The sequence below is a fragment of the Balearica regulorum genome, chromosome 21 (assembly GCF_011004875.1).
Source record: "Balearica regulorum gibbericeps isolate bBalReg1 chromosome 21, bBalReg1.pri, whole genome shotgun sequence".
NCBI classification, from domain to species: domain Eukaryota; kingdom Metazoa; phylum Chordata; class Aves; order Gruiformes; family Gruidae; genus Balearica; species Balearica regulorum.
Window position 1 is genome coordinate 3786655 of NC_046204.1, and position 24104 is coordinate 3810758.

Consider the following 24104-nt stretch of genomic DNA (forward strand, 5'->3'; position numbering starts at 1 on the left):
GGAAGAGAAGCCACCATTCCCTGCGCAAAGCCCTGACCATGCCAGGCTCTGTCCGATGCTCCTCCGCGGGGTGCCCTCCTCCAGCAAGGGCAAGCCACGCACCCCTCCTGTTCAGGCAGAAACAGCGCTGGTCCCATCAATGCTGTGCACATCCCTAATGTCCTTCCACAGCTGCTGCAGCATCCTTCCTCCTCCCCCATTGCATGCTCCCAGCAGGGAGCTCCCACACCTCCCTTTCCTGCACCCAGAGCTGCTAGAGGCAAGTGGGGTCTCCTACATAAAAGCCCCAGTAGCCTAATCCCTTGGCATTGGCCCCCTCCTTCCCACCTGCGGAAGATCCACACCCCGGGGAGCCCTCTGCACAGACTAACCCGCGGCAGCGCAGGAAGCGCCCGTCCGCTGCAGCGGAGTCCTTGCAAATCTGCATGCGCAGGGCCAGAGTGCAGACCTCTGCGGTGGGGCGGGGGAAAACCCCCACTGGAAAGCAGAGCAAAAGGCACAGAATATGTGCGAAGGAGTCAGCCAGCCACTGGACTCTGCGAGGGAAACAGAAGCCCTGGAGCAGTATTTTTGTCCTATTGTGACAGATAGGCTGGCCAGAGGGTCCCTAGGGGCTGGAGGCTCACTGCCCGGGTTCACAGGGCAGGGGCTCCAGCCCACGCTGCTGCTTCCCTTCGTCCTCCGGCAGAAAGACACCGACCCGCTCGGGGGGCTGATTTCCGGGGGCAGCACTTCACCAAAGGGTTCCCACGCTTCGGCTGGGCGGAGGGGCTGGGACATCCAACATCCTCGCCTTGGGGGAAGAAGAAAGCACTCGGCACCGGCTCCCCTCTCTGCGGAGGCAGCGTTAACACAGCACACGCAGCCGCTGGCAGACGGGGAGCGGGCAGCTCCCTTTTGGGCCACGCAAGAGCCCAGTGCTGCTGCCAGCCAGCCCTGCCAAGCGTGATGCTCCCGGAGAGCAAGGCTGGGCTCTGCGGGAGCGCAAGCACGCCGGCACGCTTGCCAAGGTGGCACCCACCGACGTGGGCACAGCCACTGCCCCGCTGGCTGGGAGGGCTGGCGGCACAGCTGTAAACGGCAAGGCAGGAGTGGGGATAGACACTGCCTCCTGCTTTCGGAGGCAGCTTGCCCACAGGCCTGCATCACCAGGAGCGGTCCAGCTGCCATCTTAAAGCATCTCTTCCCTTTTGTCTCTTCCACTCTGCTGTAGGCGGGGTTGTAAAAGCCCAGCCTGAAGCATAAAGGCAATGCTCCACAGAAAACGAGCGTGTGGGGAAGATGGGCTAAATCCAGACGGACCTGCAGTTCCTGCAATGGACTCTGCACGACAGGAGCACGTGGGTGGGCATAATGTCAAGTTAAGAAGAGTTCAGAGCAGCAGAAGGCAACACTGCACACCCTATGCTCCCACTGGCAAGGTTGCTCCCAGAATTGTACCCCTGAGCAGAGGACGCTTCCACATTTTGTGAGGCTGTACATCACCATCCATGCACCCTCGAGTCACAGCTTCTCCCACCAGTCCTGCCCTGCTCCTTTCTGCCTCCGTGGCATTTAAATCCAGATGCTACAAGCAGAGTTGCGCGACAGGACGTTGCCGAAAGCATCGCTCACAGCCTCAAGGGAGACAGGCTGCTCTTCCACAGGGCCTTTGCAGAGTCTCAGAGAGACTCCCTTGGGCAAAGAAAGTGCAAGTCCAGCTGGCTAAGAGTCTAACCGAGAGCTGTCTGGGAGAAATTATCAGTCTAGAAAAACAATTCCAGCCTGGGTTTCTTTAGATTCTCTCCTGCTTCAGTGCCTGGGAACTGGGTCCCAGCCAGCAGCTCTGAGCTCAGCAGGCAAGGGTTCTCATGAGCCAGAAGAGCATGAAGTAGATCAGCTGGTGTCAGTAGGAAGCTTGGGACGAAGGCAAAGTTTAAGAGGAATTCAGCAGATATGTCCCCTAGCTTGAATCCAAAGCAGAGATGCTCCCAGGCAACCAAAGTTTCGTCCACTAACAAATCTCTGAGCAATTTCTATCTACCATCAGCTTCGCTTCCACCCTCAAGCAGAAGGGTCGTGTTCTGTCCAAACCAATTCACCCATGCTGCTATGAAACCCCGCTGAAAACAGACAGACTCCTAGCGCTTTACCCCAAAGATCACTTGAGATCTGCATATTTGCCATTCCGATGCAGCCCTCCACAGCAAGCAGGGCGGCGAGCGCCGCAGCACAACCGAGCACCAAGCAAGCTGCTGTTCCTCTCCGTTTTGCTGAGCAAACGAGGTGTTACCCTGGAGAAGGCAGAGCAGATACCTGGGCCCATCTGCAGCACACCACCTCTTCAAGCATGCCCAGGGCAGACTCCCACTGCGATGAGACTAGCAAAAGGAACGGCAGTTTAAAATAACAGGCTAGCTCAAGATGTATGCCTATACCCTTCATCCCACCGAGGCAGCTCAGAAAACTCTCCTGCAGTTTGTTAGCAAATAAAGCCTGGAACATGAGCTGGTCTGGAAACTGCCCTGCCGAGGAGAAAAACGCCGTGCAAACCAGGGAGCTGTCAAAGCCCCGGTGAGATTAGAACTTGTGGCAGGACCCTGCAGCGAAGGACGAGGAAGCAAGTCAGCTCCTTTCCCAGGGGACGAGAATTCAGCGTACTCGGGGAGAGAAAAATCAAGTTCATCTGAAAAGAAAAACAACGTGCTGTGAGATCAGGAAGCACGTTTACCCTGCGCCACAGACAGATGCTCCTACAGACCATCCTTCTAAGCCTCTGCGAGGAAGCATTAGTAGCAGACAGGGGACTGCAGCTAACAGCCCCTGGAAACGGGGCGCAGCAGCAGCCTGGTGCAGGCAGCCAGCTCGCAGCAGGGAAACAAGCTGAGGGAGGACACTGCGAGCACAGCTGCACAGCCTGAGCTGCCGTATGGAGCGCGTCTCATCTCTGCCCGGGAAAAAGACCAAGAAGGCGGCAGGTAAACCTTAGCGAGCGCAGGGCTCGATGAGCAGACGCAAGAAGAGTGCCTCCCTGCAGGGGAAGGTGGGGAGAGGCAGGGATCCAAGCCCGTGAGCCTGTCTGCACTGCTAGCCACGATTCATCGCCCCAGAGCCTCCCGGCTCCAAGCAGCTCAGTCCAAACAGAGCCCTGTCTTCTCTCCAGCAATGGGAAAGCTGCTACCTACAGCTGGGCTGAGGCCAGCTGACAAACCAGCCTGGGACTGTAAGACCCTCTCAGGTCTTGCCATCCATCCCGCAATCCAGGTGGCACCTCAGAAGCCACGAGAAGCAGGACTCTGCCACGTGCAGGCTCTCCAGCCCAGCGCTGCACAACTGCTGGGACCAGCTTCTCCCCACGCAGGCGGGTGGCCCTTGCCAGGCTGGGCAGTGCCGGCCCTCGTAGCCCCGGACCTGAGGAACCTGCTTGCATCGTTCCCCAGGCAGGCAGGTAAGGTGGCCTCAGATCCCGAGGGGTGCCCAGGCACCTGCAGCTCTCACCTCTCTGCCCCACGGGCATCCACGAGCAAGCTGACATCAGGATGTGGGATTTGACCTGGGGGTCAAGAATGTCTCAGGGGAGCCCAGGGGCTCAGCTTCCCACAAAGCAATGAAAGCATCACATCCCTTTGATATGGGGTCTAAACTCAGACATTCTTTTTTCTATTTACTAAAGCCACTTCTGGAGGCAGAAGCTTCTCTCTCACACTCCCAGGTGTGAAGGCTTGCCCAGGGCTCTCTGTCAGGACCTTTAAGGCTGGCCTGGGTTATTGCTCAAGATCCCTCAGTGCATGTAGAAGCGAAACGGGCACTTGCTCCGATGGAGGCTCTTGCTCCAGCATAAAGCAGCGCTGCCCCTAGGCTCAGCCAGCTGCGTACTTCCCCGAGTAAGTGGGTGGGAAAATCCAGCCTTTGATGTTCCACTGAGCGGCTCCAAAACAAAGATGGACTACGGGAGATAAAAAACACCAAACAAACTTCACAACAGGATATATCCGTTAGACAAAATGGGAAAGAATTTCATTTCCATGGAAGGCAGACTGCATGTGGTCCATGGAATAACCAAACGGCAGCTGTTTTCCACACTGCCTTTTACAGACATCGTGCTAGCAGAGCACCGACTGGGTGGTACGGACTGCCCAAAACCTGCGTTAGCGTTCCAGGAAGAGCCATCCCAACAAAGGCTGCTCCCTGCAGGTAGCCGTTCTGGGCAAGGCAGCTTCCCCACAGCCTTATCTCAGCCTGCCTGGAGAGCAAGAGCCTTTCCCAGGTACCTGCAGCTGGACGTTATCCAGCTCATCGTTCACGTGGTCCACACAACAGGCAGCAGACACAAGCAAGCAAGTTGAAAAAAAGCAATCTGAAAAACAGTAGCAATTCGTCGCTAACGTGGATTTCGGTCCTAGAAACCAGAAGCAATGACAGATTAGCACAGACCAAAAGAGCCGTGGCTACTCAATCTAGAGGAACGGCATCGGAGGGGAGAGATGATCAATCCTTTCAAGTACGTAAGCAGCTTCTAAGCAGAAAAGGAAGCAGCTTGTTCTCCATATCAGGATGGAGAAGTAAGATGCTCTGTGCAAGTTGCTACCATTAATTCAGACAGACCACGCCAGAAAGCAAGTTTACATCATAATTCTGTAGCTACTTCCCAACCTTTAACGATCTTTGTAGTCAGAGCATTGAGAAGCTTCACAAGTTTGGCTCCGTTTCCCAGCAGCCCAGACCACGATGCCCTCCCAGGCAGCGCAGAGAAGAGAGGAAGGTGCTTGCATCAACACCACGCTGCAGCCAGGCATTTTCTGGGTTGATGGGGCAGCCTCACAAAGCTGCTTTTCTTCCCAACAGGCCCATGGCTGCCCCCTCCCCACTTCCTCTCACCATCCTCTTCCCCCTGGAAAGAGACCCAGAGCTCAATAGTGACGCAGATGAGCCCAGCACACGGAGCTTTGCTGCTCCAAAGCCCGGCTTAAGGCTGCAGAGAGGGAAGAAAGGAATAATGAGTGACAAGCCTCATTTGCAGTCTGGCAGTGCCACCTCTGCTATCTAAGCTGCAACCAGAGCCCTCTGCCGCTGCATCTATGTGATAATTAAAACATGTAAAACTGGCAGAAAAGGAAGTTTTTACAAAAGCCGAAAGAATGGCTGTCACGTGGCGAGGCTCGACGCGGGAGCTTTGTGCAAACCACTGCCAGCCTTGCCGGGATGGACCCAGGGCTCTGCTCGACTGAGACACGAGAGAGGGACCAGCTGGCGCAGCACATCACTGCGAACACCAGGGCTTGGCCGGGAAGCACGCGGATCCCTCTGCCCTACGTGTCGGCTGTTCGCTGCTCTAGTTCACCCACCGAGAGAAGGCTGCATGCAGCCTAGACACCAGCGTTACGCAGCACCGCGTCCCCGGGTACTTACGTCTGGTCACATAAGACACACCAGGAGCTCAGCCTTGCAGCGCCTGGTCAGTAGAAGGTGACAGATCGCATGAGCGTTACGAAGATACAAAAAGCCTCCGCTACCAGAAGCGGCAGGACCTCTACCACGGGCACCCCTCTCATCCCAGCTCTCCACTGACATGGCGAGTGCCAGTGAATAACCTCATAACCTCAGGTTTTGTGTGCCAACAGGGACAAGTCTGGGAACAAGCGAACACCTGAGTTCAGCTTCAGATAGCCAACTGATTTGGACCTTGCAATTCTTCTGCCTTGAGCAACAGCACAGCCCAGAAGCAAAGGTGAGCGCTTGAACCACCTAACCCAAAAGATTGGGTCGAAGCAGCAGAGCACAGCCACGAGTGGGAGACCTGACCAAATAGATCAGAATTCTGCTTTACGTGAGAAATACCTCTAGGGGCACAGGGTACTCCTTCAGCATCCTCCAAGACTGTCCTCCAAGGAAACTATCTCCAACCATACTATTCCACCAAGCTAAACAGGGCTTGTTCCGAGAGCTAAATATATGCCTCGGTCCCTAGGGGTAACTAACAAACCCTGGCAACAGGACGGCAGGAACTCTGGTAATATTGTAGGATTTGCCCAGCCCTCTAAGAATAACTGCACTGCCTATGAGAACATCACAGGAATTAGCTGCCTCCTGCCCACTACACCCCTGGTACCACACAAGAGCCAGGAACCCGCTGCTCTGGGGCAGGCACTGAAAGAACATGGATTTGCAGACTAGCTCAGCATTGGCTCAAATGGAAAATTACTTTTTCTACAGGATTAGAAGGTTCACCCTCAGCTTCCTGCGGGGAACAGTGCGCTGCTGTGCCTGGCGCAGTCCCGCCTGGGTGTCAGTGGAAAAATAACCAGCAGTTCTCTCCATAAAGAGATTAAAACCTTTTTTACGTGAACAACAACCGACGAGGGAGGGAAGGGGAACTCTGTGGGAAGCATGTGCACACAGGACATCACGCTTCTACTCCTGAGGCACGAGCTGCTATGCCAGCAGCAGCCGCCACGGGAAGGCAGAGCCCAACTCCTCCCCAGCACGGCTTGCCCCCAGTTTCCCCAGCCATCCCAGGGCAGGGCTGCCTTTCCTTGCTGGAGCTCCGCAGGCACTCTGCAACTCCCGCTCCAGCTCCCCACACCTCCCGTGGAAGGAGAGGAATAGCTCCCAGCCTTGCAGCACCCAAGCAAGTCCACACAAGAAGCCCCCAGCCAGGCAGGGATGCCAGCTGCTTTCCAGCAGCCTCACGCCCTAACCGCCAGACCCAGCTCCGCACCAGCACTGCTCTTCAGCTGGGAGCCTTCCCCAGCCCCGCAGAGCTGCTGCCTCCTCAGCCTTCGCCTCTCCCATCCTTTGACAAGCTCCGGCATTGCCCAAATTCTCTCCGAGAGGCGCCAGTGCTGCGGGGAAGCTACCAGCATCCTTACAAGCTGGTGTCTGCCTCCGCATCCAGGGGCGCTCAGGGGATGCATAGCTGGCATTCCAGGCTGGCAGAGCTCTGCCGCGTGTAATCCACCTGACCAGGGCACATGCCAGAACAGGTTACGCAAACAGAGCACATGCACGCCGGCAGGGAGAGCAGTCTTGGGCACGGGAAGGGGAAAAAAGGCTGGAGAAGGAGATGTATCTTCGTACATATTTAAGGGTCCTCAAGCCAAATCCTTCCAGCTGGGGTGCAGAGCACTGACCCTTCCAGCTCTGGAAAGTCAGTGTGATAGAGATTGGTCCTTTCTGCGCACTGCAGAGGGAGACAGAAGAGGTTCAACCTCATCTCCTCATCTTGCCCAAGTTCCCCCAGAGACGGGAATGGAGCGGGACTCTTCTGCCAGCATTGCCACCCTTGTCTGGGCACCGCGACCACAAGCGAGGACACAAGCTCAAATGGGACTCACTGAGATGCTGCTGCATCCCCTTTCCTTCCTCCCAACCTGCAACGTGGAGCAGAGCACGCAGAGGTATGCTGCAGATGGAGCACCACCCATGGCCCACGTGGCCAAGCGATCACGCACCCCGAAATCTGCAGCCTGCTGGGCCAGCAGCGCAGGGGAGGACAGGCACAGCTGAAGGGAAAACAGGCCAGGAGGGGACTGGAGAAAGAGGCAGCTTCTTAGGCAAGTTTTTGCAGCACAAGGACCTGCCCAGCCTTGCGCTGAGGAAGCCACGCGCCCGCCCTGCAAACAGAGAGCGCCCGAGCAAGCACACACAGGCAGGGGTGCAGCCTCCCCGCTCCTCACAGGCTGGGGCACACCGGGGCACCCCAAAAGGACCGGGGTTACAGCACTGCAGCCTTGGCAACTCCTGTCTGGGAGCCTTACGGTGATGGTGCTGTAGGTGAGACTAGAATGAGAGGTCGCTGCGGCAGGACCAACCATCCCTCTGGTTCGTATCCTCTTGACCGCTGCTGGTAGCGGATCTTTTAACAGAAGAGTGCCAAAGCCAAGCAAGGACCGAGCAAGCTTGCCTATACCCTGTATCATTCCATCATCCGGACATCAGCTCTTCAGGGACTTCCTCAGCCAGAACTGGCTTAACTTACACAATTGCCAAATAACTGACTGACCCACCCATCGCGATTTTGCCTAATCCTTTTTCAGCCCCTTAATATTTCTGGCTCTTTCACCATCCATTGACAACAAATTCCTTAGTTTAACTCATCTCCATGTCAAAGTGGCCTTTCTTTGAGCCTGCTGCCTAGTTCCTCCACCCCTCCCATCTTTATCAGGAGAAAATTGATCTCCTATACACTGATCTCCTTCACACCGACCTCTCGAAGTGGAAGCCTGCCCCAAGCCAAGAGGTCCCTGCGCCTGCGTGGGCAGAGCTGTGGGCTGCCCGGTCCCGCTGAGACATGCCCACAGCGGTGCACAGAACCAGGGGCGATGCGCGGTGTTTAGGAGATGGGGACGTTACTCTTTGAAGGCAAGGCTAGAAGCCCCCAGAGTTGGCAACCTCTGTCAGGACCTTTCCTCTCTCCCTGCCATGCACCCTTGTGCCCAGAGCCACCAAACCTGGGACCTGCCAGTGACACAGCAAAGCGGGTGGCCCAAGTCCAGCCCCACGGCTCCCTCCTCCCTTGGCCTGTAGCAGCAGGCAGAAGGCACCGTGCACTTGGTATCCCCAGACACGGGGGCAAGAAGCCATACGGAGCGACCAGAGATTTCCCTCCCCCTTCCCAAGCTTGTTGGGGATCCAGAAATTTGGCACCCAAGATGGACCCTTAACCAAAGGCAAGGAAACACACCCCAAAGAGCTGCCAGAGACAAAGGGTAACCTACGGAGAAGGGGGTCTCTCCCTCACCAGGGTTACGTCACCCGTCACCGTATAGGGACACGCATCCATCCATCTCCATGCCATTGTTTGCAGGCAACCTCACTGCCCAGGAATGCAGCGGCTGTGGGGGCAGGGAAACGTGCGGAGGGTGGGAAACGCTTCCCGCACGGAAGAGCTTGCTCCTCAGCACATCTATTAAACAAAGCCACAAGTGACCTGGCTACTTATCTGAGGAAGCGCCAGCCACCCCTGGAGCAGAGGGCTGATAGACAACAGCAGCTCCAGCACCCGGCTCCACGTCTGGCTGCAGGACCCCACGATCAGAGCAGCCGGTCACAGAAAACATGCAGAGTTGCACACATGCTGGGCCTGAAGCTTCCCCAACACCTAAATCCACCTTTTATCTAATCCACTTAGTTATACATCCTCCAAGACTTTCAAATTCTCAGCTGATGCCCTGCTTGCCGCAGAGACGCCCTGTAAGAACTATCTGAGCTTTGTTTTACAGCTTACTTGGCACTACTGAGGAAAGCCCTTAGGCTTTCATGATCCATTAAAACTGAAGAACAGGTTGTTCCCTGCAGAGAAGCAGGGATGGGGGGACAGCATTCTGGGGTGGGTATGGGGCTGCGGGTCACTTGAGAGACACAGCCCATGGTCACTGCGCCCAGCAAACACCTCTCTCCCAAAGCCCTGCATCCATCAGCGTGCCTCTGCTGCACTGGTATTCCAGTCAAGACAAAGGCAGCAAGAAATAGAGGATTTCTGCAAGTCTTGGTGCCTGTGCCCCTCACTCTGGGAAAAGTTTAAGGCAGCAATCGTGGTGAAAGCAGCACAAGGGCTCACCTAGACGGAGCTCAAACGGCTCCTCATGACAGTTTCCCCATGCAACTGCCAGGAGCTTCCACTGATCCTAGTTTATCTCTTAGATAAACAGCATCAGTTAAAACAATTTGCTCAGGGATTTTATCACTACATAAACAGACAGCCCAGTGTAACAAGGAAAGCTGAGAGAGAAACTGGCTGTAAGCAGGAGATGGACAAATAAAACAGACAAAGAACCTGTTTTCTCAAAGGCTGACTCCCCAAGAGGACAACTGTCCCAAATGAAGCTACAGCTTGTCCCCGGCCAAGCTCTCAACAATCCCAAGCCATACAGATGGCTCCCACATCCCAGCCAAAAGGATTTGCTTGGGTAATTAACTGAGGGAGAGAACTCAGTTCTGACCCCATAGCCTTAACAGATCTGTTCAGTAGTAAAGTTTTCAGGTACCAACAGAATGAGAAGTGGCAGAAAAAGGATCAGCCTGAACAAATCCCCTGGCAAAAAGAGATGGAGCCACAGTACAATCCTGCACCTCCTGTAGGAGAAAAATGCTCCTTGGCCACCATGATAAAAATGCCGCTGAAAATACTGACGAGGATTCCAGTTATACAAAACACGGCAGTGGAGGAGCCATTCCCTCTGGGAAGGCACACAGGGAAGAGCAGACTGCCCAAACGCTTGCCCGGGCTGTAACCGGACCACAGCATCGGACAGCACAGCTAGGCAGGGGCACAGAGCCAGCCCTCTCCAGCTCCTGTCCCACTGGTGTCCCTTTCAAACGCTGCCACCCAGGAGTTACAGGATTGGTCCTCAGTTCAAAGCAAGGACCCTTCTGGTCTGCTGCATCATGCCAGGCACTGGGTTTTCCCCAGCAACTGCTGTACTAACATCTAAAAAAAAAAAAATCAGCGCGTGCCCTCTTCTACCAGGACAGCCACCAAGAAGGCGGCACAGCTTAACGTCGCAGGGTCCCACAGAAGAGCGGATCAGCAACAAGAGACCACCCCACCCACACCGGGGAAGGATGCCACCCCTGCCTGCACCCCCGGGCACCCAGTGCCAGCACTGTCACTGGGCCATCGCCCCAGCACAGCTGGGAACACTTCGCTCCCCACAGCACCTCTTTCCTGCAGGCAGGCTGCTCCTCCTACACCGCGCTCCGCAGATCCTGCCGAGCAGGGCTGCTCCTGCCAGCCTACCTGGCTGAGCTATGCCTGGAATGCCGCCCCTGGCTGTGCGCCCTGCCGCTGCCCGTTAGCGCAAGAGTGGATTAAGGTTTATCGGCAGAAAGGTGCAAGGGGGAGGGCTGGTACCGGCAGGCAGTGCCCAGCCAAGCCCAGGGAAGTGCCTCTCTCCCAGGCTGGCTGCATGGAGGGACAGGGAAATGGCCTCCAGGATGGAGAAACCCTAAGGAAGGGGTCCAAAACCACCCCTGCCCACCGGCTCCCGCTGCTCCTGGGGGTGCGAGATGCACCCCTCGCACCACACAGGCACTGCCTTCCCTCCCCAGAGGTTTCTCGCTCAGCCTCCGCTGGTACCTGTGGGAAACACTGCCCAAGGGACGAGGCCAAGGCGAGCCCCTCTTCTGCAGTTTGGGGGTTCAGAAGCACTACGAGTGCTGGAATCTCACAACTTACTCAACCCTTTGGTTACCAAAGCTGAGCATCTGGCAATTTCTGTTCTGGTAGGAGTTAATGTGCCCCCTGCCAGGCTAAAGGCTTTGGCCGCAATCCTCCACCTGCAAACACTGCCACCGCACAAGAGGCTGGGAAGAAGTTTCAAGACTAGTTCTCAGAACATTAATTTAACCTCAGATGGGGGCTTTTGTTCAGCACCACGCAGCGCACGCACAACAGTGGCTACAAACAAACTCTGAGCATCCCTCCCAGTCTTTGGGGTCTGCAGCCCAAGCTGTCCTTCCAGGCTGCAGCTATATTTCAGAGGAATGGATAATTTGCATTGGTGGCATTTATGCTATAAGGAAGACAGGAACTAGCTCTAGCCATGCTCTCCTTAGCTAAAGGGCCGAGGAAGTCCAATTTCAATGCCTCTTCTATTCGCTTACAGCAGGGACACCAGGATATTACACAGGCAGAGAAAAGAAGAGCCAAGGTCTAACATCCAAGAGCATGTCTGGCAGTGCACGCGTGCACGATCAGCGTGCGGCACTCACAGCAGCCCTGTGCTCCTGTTGCTGCAGATGGAGTCAGGAACAGGCTGATAAGGTCTTGTGGGCAGCCTGGAAGGCTGAAGGAAAAGCCAGCAGGAAGAAACTCAAAGCACATCGACATAGCCGGCGCATCCAGGGGAATGCATAGCTGGGAAGTCCAAGGGAATCCACAAACAACAGGAAAGAGCCCCCAGTGACTCAGTGCTATGGCAGTGAGGATCCCCCACAGCCCCTCAAGGGAGATCTCCCATCATCAGCTCTCCTCCCATTTTAGGTGCCAACAGCCTGGCTATCTAGCTGTAAAGCTCTGGGATTCTGGCTGCAGCATCAAGTGTCTGCCCCATCTGTTCAGAATCGAGATGCAGGTGGGTGATCACAGTTATCCTGAGCCTTCTCCTCCTACTGCTGGCAGCCATGAGCAGCCCACCAAGGGAGGACCCCTGGGTCCCATTCCCTGCTTGGTCACAGACTGCTGCTGCAAACTGGGACCATATTGCTGCTTACTTACCATACCTGTCTCAGTCTGCAGAAATGCAGATAGAACCTAGGGGAGTTAAATGGCTTGTTAACACGGGCAAATTGCTTTAAAGCCCTTAAAGGAAAGATAACCACTTCACCCAACGGATTCAGAGCCTCTGCATTCCCCTCTCTCCCCAGGAGAAGCAGTCTGGATGAGACCAGTTCCAACCCAAAGCACTGCTGTGTGTCTAAAGAGAGCTGCGAGCCAGTCTCCGTGCTGGTCTGGCCCTGCTCACCTGAAACACAGAACTGAGAACTAAATATTGGAAGAGAGGCAATGCACTTAGAAGTGCAGAGATCAGCAAAAGCTCCCTCAGCCTTTTTCTGTTCCCCTTGTTTTAACTGAGTATCACCCACAAATCAAAGATGCTGAGGCACAGCCAGTCCTCCAGTTCACTTCAGCTAATTAGCATCTCTGCAAGACAGAGCGCGCAGTGGTCTAATATTAGACAGAAGATGCACTTACAGCCCATCAAGATGACACAACATCCTCTGGGAGTGTGCAGTTCTCTTCCAACATCCACGACTACGCAGGGGAAAAAGTGGGATAGGAAGAGGCAGTCAGTCATGGAAGATGTTAAGGTTTGTCTCCTGAATCTGGAGAGGGGCAGCAGAGCCATTTTAACCTGCTTTCTTCCTTCTCCCAAGGAGGCAGCCCAAGATGAGATAGTAGAATAAGCAAGCTACAGAGTGGGGCTACATGGAAAGCCCAGCTGTGAGGAGCAACTCTAGTCTATAAACAGTGAGTAGGAGTGTCAATCCTGTTTTGGGGCAGAAATCCACTAAATCCAAGAAATCCAGCTAAATCCATGTGGCCTCAGCTTGAGGAGAAAAACACCACTGCCTCGCTACTCTACGAATGACACACGCAAAACCCCCTCTGCATCACGCCAGGCAAACACCAGCCATAGCTCCTACTCTGCCAGCTGCTTAAAGACAAAGGTAACAGACACCGTTACGGCAATTTTTGCTGCAAAAGACTTTTTACCAGCAGTCTTCTGCATGATCCACGAGATCTCTGCTGCCTGGCACTACCTCTGCGATGGGACAAAGCAGCTGTGTCGGTGGCAACACAAACCGGCAGCGCATTTACCAACCGGACAAAGCAGCTTTCAGGTGAAGCTGCAATACGGACCTAAGGAAGCAAGGGGAATTAATAGGGTCGGGATATGGTCGAGGTACAGGAGTTGCAAAGGTGATGGAAGTCATTCATAAACCAACCAAGCAACAAGAGAAAGCGGGTGAGACACTGGGTGGGAGAGTGCAAGCTTAGGAAGATGAGCAATTCACGTGGGCTTGAGGCGGGACTGGGGATGGAGCTGCTCGGCTTGCCGCGGTTTAGTAAGATTAACAGAGACTGATGTGGCTGCTGGACACAGGAAGAGCCAGGGGAGAAAAAATTAGAAGCGAATAAGAAAAAGTGGTTTGAAACCTCACACGTTGTTATTCACTTTGTAGTCTGTGCCGCAGCCAGACTGAAATTAGCCAAATTGGGTATGAATTATTGAAAGCACTAGAGTCCCATTTCCTTTGTTAATCAAAGAAAGTGATTCCAGGGAGCTGAAAATGCAGGAAGAGAAGCAGTTTCTCAAGGAAAAAAAGAAAGAGGCACTGCTAGGATGGCTTTTGTAAGGAGTGAGCAGCTTGCAGAGCACCATTCACCTCCTCCAAGCCAGGGCCCATCAGGGAGCGGAGGCTATCCATCCAGTCCCGCTCTGTCCCCTGCCCAGCCACACAGCACATCAAAGAGCACTCCTGCTCCTGGAAGTCATCCCAAAGGAATGCGGGACCTTTGCAGAGTGTTTAATAAGATAAACAGACCAAAGTCCCACTCCTGGGTAAGGATTAGCGTGGAACAAGCCCAGGCGGGTACCGGCAGTTCCGGCAGGCGCCTGACAGCTCTGACGGGCAGAGCCCCGTGGAGCTCAGGGGCAAAGGCTGGCCAGTCGTGGGCAAAGGCTGGCCAGCCCGGTGCTGCCCATCACCCCGGCTCCGGACAGCCCGAAGGCTGGGGCAGGTCAGCTCTGTCCTCCCCGCCAGCAGAGCCCAGCTCCCGGGCTCCCTTTGGAAACCAGATGGGTACTGAGCCATTTCCCTCACATCCCTTCTGCTGGGACAGCTGCTGTGGGTACCTGGGCTGACCTGCGCGCCCGTATGCCACGGCTCTTGGCCAGAGAGAGCCCGAGACAAGCAGCGCAAGCCCTGGGTGTACCAAAGGGAGAGCTCTGCCCACCTTGAGCAGCAGGAGCTGGCAATTTGCAGCAGAGAGTGAGCCCAGTTCTGTCCCTGCCAGAAAGGCAGGGCCACTCAGGCCTAGGTGGCTGCAAATTGGTTACAGCATTAAATCAATCTAGATAGAAACCCAGACTGGGTTGGGTGGGAAGGGACCTCCCAGCCCATCCAGTGCCACCCCTGCCATGGGCAGGGACACCCTCCACTAGCCCAGGTTGCCCAAAGCCCCATCCAACCTGGCCTTGAACACTGCCAGGGAGCCAGGGGCAGCCACAGCTTCTCGGGGCACCCTGTTCCAGGGCCTCAGCACCCTCACAGGGAAGGATTTCTGCCTCCCATCCCATCTCCATCTCCCCTCCTGCAGCTTCAGGCCATTCCCCTTGGCCTGTCACTCCCTGCCTTTGTCACCAGCCCCTCTCCAGCTTTCCTGGAGCCCCTGCAGGGACTGGAAGGGGCTCTAAGGTCTCCCCAGAGCCTTCTCTTCTCCAGGCTGAGCAACCTCAACTCTCTCAGCCTGTCTCCATAGCAGAGGTGCTCCAGCCCTCGGATCATCTCTGTGGCCTCCTCTGGACTCAACCCAGAGCTCCATGTCCTTCTTGTCCTGGGGACCCCCGAGCTGGACGCAGCACTGCATGTGGGGTGTCACGAGAACGGAGTAGAGGGGGAGAATCCCCTCCCTCGACCTGCTGATCAGACACGTCACACACACGTCACACACGTCACTGGCTGCATTCTGCAAGCAGCCACGCCTGTACACTTAATTTACACTTCCAGCACACACAGTGTGACAGGGCTGACTGCTCCCTCCCATGTTTGATGCTGTGCAAAGAGATACGGAGCAGACAGGGAAATGAATGACGGGGAAGGTTTGAACAGGAGCAGTTACAGCATGGCAACACCTTTTGTTAAAGATTTATGGCCTGTTGACCCAAAGCAACAGTCAGTGTAAAGGCTCATGCAGCACAGGCTGCCTTGCAAAGCCTGACTTTGCAGCCTGCAGCATCAGCAGGGCTGACTTCCAGCGCACGAGCTAAAGCGGCATGGGCCCAGGTACGGTACAGGCTCCCAGGTACGGTACGGGCTCCCGACCTTTCATCCAGCTGGAGGAGGGAAGGATGCACACAGCTCCCCATTTTACATGCTGGCTGCAGGATGGGGAGATGCTCGGAGGAGAGATTCAGAGCCCATCCTGTCAACAGGAACAGTGATGCCTGCCAGTCGGAAGTGTCACTCCACTCACCCACTCCCAGCCACCCCGGGGGAGCAGCCGTCCCCGCAGGGGGATTTCCTTTCATGCACACAGCCCCCAGCACCACCACCAGCACGCCTGCCCATGGAGGAGCTCCCTGCAGCAACCCCCAGCCTGGGAGCACTGCAACACAGCTCTTGCCAAGTCCCCTGAGCAAGGCTGATGCTGTGCAAGCATCCTGCAGCAGGAAGCACTCAAAGACGGCTGCAGGGACCGAGAGTGGGACACAGAAATGTTTCAGACTGGTCCCCTATGGGGACTCACAGCACCTTTCCCACTCCCCTGTTCCTTCCCTTCTCCACCCTCCTCTTCTACCCCATGTCTGTACAAAAAGGATGAAACGGGGAGGATGCGGCTTTCCTGCGCGTTCCCACCAGCCAGGAGGGGATGTACCAGCCCCAGACCAGCACCAGTTAGTACCCAGCAGTTCAGCAGCAGCACAGCAGGCAGCAAGCCACGGTCCCCCTCCAAGTTATTAGAGGAGCAAACCAAGGAAAAGCAGAACCAAGAGCACATGGGCAGGGCCCAGCACTTCTCATAACTGCACAGCCAGCACCACCAAGAGATACGCTCCTGTGCTGCTGACCAAGAAGCCCTAGCTGATCCCGCAGAGAAATGCAGCAGGATGTGCCAGAGTGGGAAGCGGGGCCAAAGGAGCCTTCCCAGACCAGTAGCCTCCCACACCAGATTAAAATTCCATAGGAATTTGCTAAACAAATCGACTCTCTTAGCTACTGCCACAAACCCATGGGATGTTTTGCATTACTACCACGCCAGGGAGGGAGGAAACAGACCCTTATGCTTGGCCCACGCACAGGGCCCCCCACGCTAGCAGCGAGAGTTCACCCTGCAAACACCGGTCCAGCGCTGCGGACCGGGCAGGCTGGCTTCTGCAGCATCAGCCATCGTACCTGGCTCCATGCACCCCTGAACCACCAGCACCTCTCCCACAAGGAAGTCCCTGCTCTCCCCCGTGCCAGGCTGATGGGGCAGCCCCGAAGAGGTAATCTGCTCCAGCCCCAGCCGAGCTGCCCGCCGTGCCTGCGCTGCCCCAGCCCCCAGACAGGGAGGCAGGAAGGGACCCCCAGGATTGTCCAGTGGTGGATTCTCTCCTCTCAGTTTACTACATTTTACAGCTGCTGGCTAACTCTCTCACCCTCCTGAGATGGAGGTGTTGATGCTGTTCTCATTATCTTCAATTCAAAATAGAGCCAAGAAGAGGCGGGAAGGAAAAAAAAAAATCAAAACCTTATTTAAGAAGAAACCCACACACTAACCCTCTTCCAGCCCCCTCCCTCGCCTGTTCTGAAGCACAATAAATGCCAGGGATAGATTAAAAAGAAATAGTTGCAGGGGTGGAGAAGAGCTGCAGAGAGACCAGAGCATGGGAAGTGACCACAGCCCAAATCACCTAACACAAACCCATGCCAGCAATTTCCTTGCTGAGAGGAGCCTACTGTGCATGCCTTACAGTCTCTGTAAGGAGCCTGAAAAGAAAATTTTTCATGGGCTGGTTTACAAGAACAAAACGTCTCAGTTCTACGGAGGCAGAGACCTAAAAAGAAAGAGAGGACAGAATAAAAGTGAACAGGCAGAAGACAAAACGGAATGGACAGTGTAACTTAAAGGGAGATGCTTTCAAAGCAGTCCTGTTCCCAAGTCGACCAGAAACCAGTGCAGAGCAAAGTGGAGGAAGCTTGGGGCTACCCTTAGACAGGAGCTCACCCTCAAGAGCTGAGCCTCAGCCCTGGCAGTTCCCGCATCCCTCCAGGCACCCCAGGTGGATCCCTGCAGGCTGGCGTGCAGCAGGGATGCACCCCGTGCCTCGGCTGCGGCCCGCAGCGCCCAGGACCTGCGGACGATCCCCCCCGCCCAGTGAAGGCATGAGGCCCCGAGGATGGGCAGGCTTCACCCCGACTTCCCTCCCAGCCCCTGCACTGCCTGCAACATCCAGTTAGGGCGTTTCACCTTCCCTCAGCTGCATCCCTGGGACTCACCCAGCTGCCCCAAAGCAGCGAGAAGCAGGAGGGTGCTGGGAGCACAGGGGATGTCTACAGAGCTGGAGAGAACCTGGCACGAGAGGCACACAGCGAACGCACATCGCAGGAGGAAGACATCGAAGAGGGAAAGAGAAAAACCAAGTTATCTCCCTGGCTAAACACATGGGAGAACTGAGGCTGCAGGATTGGATGCAATTCTTCCACAGGAGTAATTAATAGGGTTGCCACAGAGATGAAAAGTCAGAGGAGAGTTCTGGACTGGCTAGAATCAGAATTTCAGTAAGAACTAAGTGACAACTTTAAACATATGGAGCATCTGCGGCACACCGTGCGTTGAACGCAAGCCAGAGTAGCTAGCTTTATTATGGGCATCTATATGGAAAAGAGCTTCAAAAGCCTGCACACTAGCCTCATGGCAGCGCCCCGAGACACCACGTCAGCCCCCTCCAGTTCCTAGGCAGGGTGACACACAGCACCCAAGGGTGACCACGCCAGCACAACACACACTCGCCTCGCTGCCTACCCCAAGGGAGCAGGGCTGGAGGAGGCGGCTGAGAAGCCGCCAAACGCCGTGGAAGCACAAGCGCAGCGGTGGCCACAACCGCTGTCAGCAGCCTGGGATGCTAGCGGGTAGTCCAGAAAGGGTTTGGGATGGCTGCTGCATGTGCACAGAGAGGGTCAGTTCTCAGCCTTGCTCTCACTGCTAGAATAATTCCCATCGGGGAGGCAGAGTATCGCCCATGCGCTGTCCCCAAGACAGGCAGATCTGTCCTTACCAAAAGGCTTAACAACCCCCTCCGCACTACCTGAGAAGCTGAGGTGACACTGCACTAGTTAAAGCAAGAGTTCCTTGAAGGTCTGTTGGACATGCTGCTCTGGGACGAGGGTCCCAAGCCACCAGTTGTAACCTTCTCACACAACGGCATGTGCTTACTGCACCCAATGCTACCAGGCTTCACTATGCACTGTATTTATAAAGCCAACGTATATGGCTTTTCCCAGGAGGTTCAAAGTCCACGCACATCTCCGAAGCCAGCAAAGCAGTCTCAGCTGGGGCAACTGCACCAGCATTAATGCAAATCATGCCACAAGCAAGGCACTATTTAAAAGGAGCTCTGGGTTCTCATTAACCAAGGCCCTAACAAAGGTTTAATCTGAACTTCCTTCCACCCAGACAGCTCAGTATGGAGTCAACACACAGCCCCTCCCACACCATACACAAAAAATAAAATCTTGATTTTCTTCAAGTGCAGTTGTGATCAAAGTGAAATATGAGACACACACACACAGGGGAAAGATCTCTCGGGGATTAGTCAGCTGTTGAACTCCAGAAGAGCGTGCTTGATGGTGGTGTCAGGGGAGAGCAAGGAGAGGAAAGCCCTGCACCTAGCACGGAGCCTGCTGGTCGTGTGCCTTGGGAAGCTCTAACACCTGCACGCTGACTCCAGCCCTCTCCATGCAGAACCAGCATTCAAGGCACAAATACAGCAAGGCTGTGGCTTGTCAGGCTAATTCTTTCCCCAGGAAGCCTCATCCAGATGTCTTTAAGAACAAGGGGAAAGCCACTGCTGGTACTATGCAGCACTGTGTGCCGCTCAGGCTGGCCCCTTTCCATGCATCCCCCCCAGAGGGGCCAGAGCAAACACCCTCCTTCACCCAGGGACCCGGTCCGAGCCTGTGTCCCAGCCTCTTGCACAAGCCCCAGAGATGCTCCTCTGCCATTTAGCACCAAAAAACTTCCCTCCAGGTACCCTCAGTGCTGAGCCAGTTTGCAGAGTTAAGCTGAAGTCTTGCATTTTGACTACAGCTGCTCAAAGCATTTTGACAATTAAGTGTAATCAAAACACACTGTTAGTCTAACCTGAGCTGTTTCACAGAGATGCCCTGGTTTGAACTTCCCTCTTCGACAGGAAAGATTTTGATGTCTAGGATTTTTCCAGGCTGGAGCAACAGGAGATGAAGATACTCAAAACATGCATGTTTTTCCACTCAGCTGCCACCATTCTTCCAATTCTTTCCACAAAAGCACTCAAAGGTTTGTTTTTAAACTCAAAGTGCAGCAAAGAGCAGTGTTCTGGGCAGCTTTGCTTTGAACCCTCCTGTGGGGAGCTGATGGGAAACAAGTCCTGGAGCTAAACTCTCAGACTTGGAGCTCAGAAATGGTTCCCAGGGTGGCAGGAGCAGGTTCTCATGGCTGGTTTTGCATCGCCTCCCAGAAGAGAGCAGGGCAGCTGCGCTGGGCGAGCTGAAAGGGACTTTCACAGACCTCAGGAGAGGTCTGAGCTTTGGGTAGACCTCAAGGGAAGCCACGGGTTTGAGAGTCAATTTGTTGCATGCTCTCTACAGCAAACCTGCTAGCACCCAGCATAAAGGATACTCGCGCAATCACCAGGCTTCCAAGATGCGGGAATTAGAAAAGCAAGTCCACTGGATATGACAAGGCAGGCGGATTTATCGAGGCAAGTGAAACAGCTGCCAAAATACAAATTACTGCCTCGCCCTCAAGCAACACTTTCTGACCTACCCAAGATATTAGTAACTCAAGGTTGCCTTGTTTTTGTCATTTCTCAGGCAACACAGTCTGGACAGGTCTCCACCAGTTTGGAGAAGTCGGGTCCACCGCACAGGGCGAGCTGTCTGCAGGCTGGTTTCCAGCCCCCACACCAGCCAGGCTGACCCTGTCTCTGCATGCCAACAGCATCCTGGGGAGCCGGCAGGAAGAGGGGCCGAATGAGTTAAAGGAAACAAGCCATGCAGCAAGAGATCTTCAGAGAAGAGGGGAGTCCCAGAAAGAATCATCGGCTACCTGGCATCAGGAAAGGTTAACGTAACAGGGAGGAAAGATAAACCCGCCTATAACTGTATGGACCTGCAATTCAAGCACACAGTAAAGAGAGAGTTTAGACATGCCCAGCTTTGGCACCCTCAAGTCCCTTGCACAACAGCACGGGAGCAACACCAAACAAATCCTTCCTATGGTACCGCTTCAGAGGACACGCTTATAGACAGGCACGTGCACCTACAGCTTGGTGCACACAGGCACTTCACACCTCTCCCCTCCTGGGCCAAGGACACCGGTATAGCTGCAAGGTATAGCACACCGGGTACGACAGTCCCATCACCACCCCAGGCCTCTGCAAGAAAAGCTGTCCATGGGTAGGATGTGTCCCTGCCTGCAGCAGGTCCCAGCTCCCCCAAACGCAGCAGGGGCTGTAACGAGCATTACACCAATGCAACGCAATTTTGAATTTTCCCCCACCAAAGCCAAAAGCAGGAATGGGTCCCGATGATAAATTCTACATTGAATCTATAGTATTAGGAGGAAAACTAGATCTCTCATCATCTCTCAAGGGCCTTAAGGGACAACATCCTTCACCCCAAGTGGGAACCACCTAGCTCAGCCACCCCAGCTCACATCCAGTGTGTGCAAAATGAGCGTGCCAAAGAACACAGCAAACTAGGTGAAGCCAGAATTCTTCCAAGTGTTTGCTCAGGTTTAACAAAACCCACCACACACACACTTTCTCCTCCCTCCCTCTCCACTAGGTGCAAGGATGGAGCAGGACACACACCTTTCAAGTGCAATGCAGGATACATATATATATATATATATATATACACATAGGCAGAAAACCTCCAGTGTCCCTCCCTCTTGCAAAAGCCACTCGAGACGGGTGCCTCTTGTGAGCCACTGTGCTGAACCAGCTCCCTCCCAGCCTCCCAGACCGAGAGTTCGGTCATTTACCTCTGTCAGCATTCACAGCTGGAAAAAGGGGTTATGGCCTCTCCTCTGCACATCCAAGGGGAGGAGGGAGCCAGTCCGCATGTTTATTTGTTGTCTGTGCAGAATTCCTGCATTCCTTCCCTTGTTTACTCATCAGCTCTCAGGACTTACTCAGACCCCAGCAAAGGGCTTTTGGGGCACCACATTTCCCCATGAGCTTAAAGCTCTGGCTGGAACACAGGGCAAGCACAAAGGGGGAAGAGAAACCCGCAAATGGGTTATTACAGAAGTCTGTTTTCAAGGTGATTGGGCAACAGCTAGAAGAAAGATCAATTCTCTCCAGAGAGGCACATCTCCACACCTTCACCACAGGATTAACCCATTAAGTTATTAGCTCTGAACCTACAAGAAAATCTAATTCAGGTGTGAAAAGTCTAAATTCCCTGGTAAGTGCCTGCCACACACTTGTGTTAGGACAGGACTTGCAGTGGGGATGCTCCCAACCACATTGGACTCATTACAGAGGGGACTGAGAACCTGCATCAAATCCAGAGCAAAAATAACATAAAATAACTTTGCTTGGCTGTACCTTGGTTGCAACCACTGCCTTTGACAACAAGGTCGATGCCAGGCACTGTCCCCGTGACAAGTGAGTCCACAGAGCAGTATGACTCTACCGCAGACCCATGCAGAACAGCAGGATTGATCCGCCTCATCACCAGCGGGATCGTTTACTGATCAATCATTTACAAGCTAAGAGCACAAGGTGACCAACCGAGCCTGCACGCTCAGAGCACCCATCCTGGGAAAGCCAGGCACCCATGCTCCAGCCTCACCTTCCACGCAGTGCTCCACCTCCTCCAGGTTGCGCAGCGTTATCCGCATGAGGCTGGAGTTCAGCATCAGCTCATTGCGGTGTGCTGGCCACATGTACTGCGGGGCTGGGTTGACGAAGAAAATCCGTGTGTCCCCAGTCGAGACTTGGTTGTCGCAGATTAATGGGTCCCCGAAGCCACCGATAACCACCTTGTTCCCGCCATCCAAGAGGATCTCATGAGTGACGATGTCTTTGCCTTTCAGGTAACGCCAGACTCTCACCTTGAACAAGAGGGAGAAAGAGCACGTGAGATCATTTCACAGCCACAGACAATCGGCACCTTCTGGCCCGGTTCATTTTTATCATGTTGTCACAAGAGGCACAGGAGCAGTGCAGGCTGGCAAAGCCTTCCAGCAGAGCTAATTTCATTAGCCATCCCTCTAAAAGCACAAAATGGGTGGGCAAAGACTAAAGCACGTACTAGTCTTCTGCCAAAGCTGCACCCAACTCTCCATCCCAGGTACGTGGCGCTCCTGGCCCCTTCCCCACGCAGCCTCACGGGGAGCAAAGGGGGAACAGGTCTCGTGTCGCCAGTGGCCCCTCAGCCACACCGGCTCCCCAGCAAGGGACAGATACCTCGTCCCCCCGCACGCATCTCCTCTTTGCACGGGACACACTGCCTTCGGTGCCGAGACACAGGATTCACGTTCCTCTTCCCACCTCTCCTCCCCTGGCAGCAGGCTCCAGGCCAAGCCAAAGCCAAGCGCGCCGCCAGCCCAGCCGCTGCTGTTAGAGGCTCCAAGCGGCCCGATGAAGAGCTGCCCTGCACCAAACCCTAGGACGAGCCGCCTTGACTCACCTCCCTGAAGGCTCACTCTACCCACAGGGACACATGAACCAAAACCGCCCTCTCCCTCCTCTCCTCTCATCACCAACCCCAGGACAGCTCACCCCACCCCAAGCGCAAACACCCAGCAAGCCCCTGGCACAAAAGATCCCGGGGCTGGCGGAGGGTAACCATGCCCCTTTCCTTTGTTCGGGCAAGAACAATGGCTCAAGATAAGCTGCCCCTTCTCAGCAAACACGTGAGGGCCACCAGCAGGCACAGACCACGTCCAGAGCCCAGCAGGACCAGCAGGGTGGGGGCTCCCATGGGACAGAGGAGCAGCAGCGGCCAGGCAGGGGCAGAGGTGGGGTGGGAGAAGGGGTGAGCAAACCCGGCAGCCTCTGCAGTACAGCAACTCAGACCAGGAAAGGTGCCCAAGAGTTTCCCTGGCAGAAGGAGAAGCATCTCCTGGTACGTAACCAGTAAGGCAGAGGATGAGCTAATCAACAGTTCCCCTCTGATACTGTTCTAGCCTTTATGCCCACAACAGTCATTTCTGTTGCCGCATGACTGGCTATGGCAGGGAACGCTGTTCTCCAACAAGGGACACTGCACTTAGCCAGGGGAGGCTGGCAGACACTCAACCAGGAGAATAATTTATTAAAAAAAATTTTGAGAACTGACCCATTCCTGCCCATTACTAATAAAGAATTCAAATTCATAGCTGGAGATCCACTGCTGGACTAGACGCTTGGACAGAAATGAGATCCAACTCACTCGCCACTGACCCTTCCCATGCACAGGAGCTGTGACCCCATCATCTGCAGACACCGGCCACAGGGTCAGGGACATGACTGAAGCCCTGTTGAGTGCAGCACATAAGTCTCAGCCTTGTCAGAGAAATCCCCCTTCTTCTCCCAGGCAGCATCATTCAAGGTGACAGACTCCAGCTGGTACAGTTCTCCCAGAGACATCCTGACTCACAACAAAATCTCAGCAGTGAAATGTATCAAGGGAGAAGAAAACACTCCCAAATAAAAAAAAGCCTT

At 54.8% G+C, this 24104-nt stretch overlaps 1 protein-coding gene across 5 annotated transcripts in view; it reads right to left on the bottom strand.

The window, feature by feature from the left end:
- Window positions 1–24104, bottom strand: part of AGRN (agrin) — a 122618-nt gene that overhangs the window by 91448 nt on the left and 7066 nt on the right. For all 5 annotated transcript variants that reach the window (XM_075773023.1, XM_075773021.1, XM_075773024.1 and 2 more), the window contains exon 2: window positions 22249–22510. In XM_075773023.1, coding sequence (XP_075629138.1) covers window positions 22249–22510 — 262 coding nt within the window. The remainder of the gene's footprint in view (window positions 1–22248; window positions 22511–24104) is intronic.